The sequence below is a fragment of the Poecilia reticulata genome, linkage group LG13 (assembly GCF_000633615.1).
Source record: "Poecilia reticulata strain Guanapo linkage group LG13, Guppy_female_1.0+MT, whole genome shotgun sequence".
In the NCBI taxonomy this organism is placed as follows: Eukaryota; Metazoa; Chordata; class Actinopteri; order Cyprinodontiformes; family Poeciliidae; genus Poecilia; species Poecilia reticulata.
Genome location: NC_024343.1, coordinates 32,550,071 through 32,551,033, shown reverse-complemented (window position 1 = coordinate 32,551,033; position 963 = coordinate 32,550,071). Strand labels below are relative to the sequence as shown.

The 963-nt window shown below is 39.3% G+C and overlaps 1 protein-coding gene across 1 annotated transcript in view; it reads left to right on the top strand.

Moving 5' to 3' along the window:
* The window catches only part of LOC103475232 (galactan beta-1,4-galactosyltransferase GALS3-like), a 19,346-nt gene that overhangs the window by 10,203 nt on the left and 8,180 nt on the right, over positions 1-963 (top strand). The window contains exons 4-5 of the mRNA XM_008426697.1: positions 583-683; positions 754-848. Of these exons, the coding sequence (XP_008424919.1) occupies positions 583-683; positions 754-848 (196 nt within the window). The remainder of the gene's footprint in view (positions 1-582; positions 684-753; positions 849-963) is intronic.

The following is a 963-nucleotide window of genomic DNA, read 5'->3' as shown; positions in this document are numbered from 1 at the left end:
GGACATGTAACTGCGACATCCAAAATGGCGGACATGTTGCTCATTTAGCACTTGTTCGGCTTACATTGGTGGCACATCTACAACATGCAATCGGTTGTTCAGTATTTTTGCTCTCTGTCATTTCATCAAATATTTGGCTGCTCAAATGTGTTATGACTTGTTCAATACAAAGCAAAATGTAATAGTTTTAAGATATTTTACAGTAGAATAAAACAAAAATAATTTAAATACTTTGCATTTGAAAACTGGCTTTTTTTGCAGCAGACACAACTTACTCTGCGAATATTTCCATATTTCCGCCTTTTAGTCCAAAACATCTGGTGCAGTGATGGATTGTGGGTTTTAAACTTCACCGTAGACCTAAATAATGACCAAACATCTCTACTATGGTGCCCTTTGTCCAGAGATTTAACTAGTGATATATGGCAAAAGTCAACACTCAACTCCTCACAGTCCCATCACCGCTTTCTTCTGACAGAGAAAGAAATGACCGTAACCAGTTTACCTTCTTAACTCTGAAAACGTTGGTTAAAATGACTTCACTCAGACTCATTTTCCTTTTGATTTGCCGCTTGGGGGCAGATACTATATAAAGGAGGTGAGCTGGATACCCAACCCAACTGGAGAACTGGGCATCACAGCAAAACAACTACAGTCCTTGATGCAGAATATTGCACATGAAGGTAAGTTACTCACTGCTCTGTTAAACTTCAGTCAACAGTTTACAGAATGATTGTTTTTTTCCTTGTGCAGCTCCAAGAAAAGGTGAAACTTCATTTATTAGAGTCAACATGACGAAGACGCTGCTGGTATCGGCTTATCTAGAACACCGCACAAACCCACCGCAGGCGAGTAACGGCTTTTAGTATTCCCTGTGTTCATTAAGGAATATTCTGTCCAGTCCGCCTTAAATCACTGTCAATCTACCTTAAATTACTATGGTCCACCTTAAATTACTGTCCA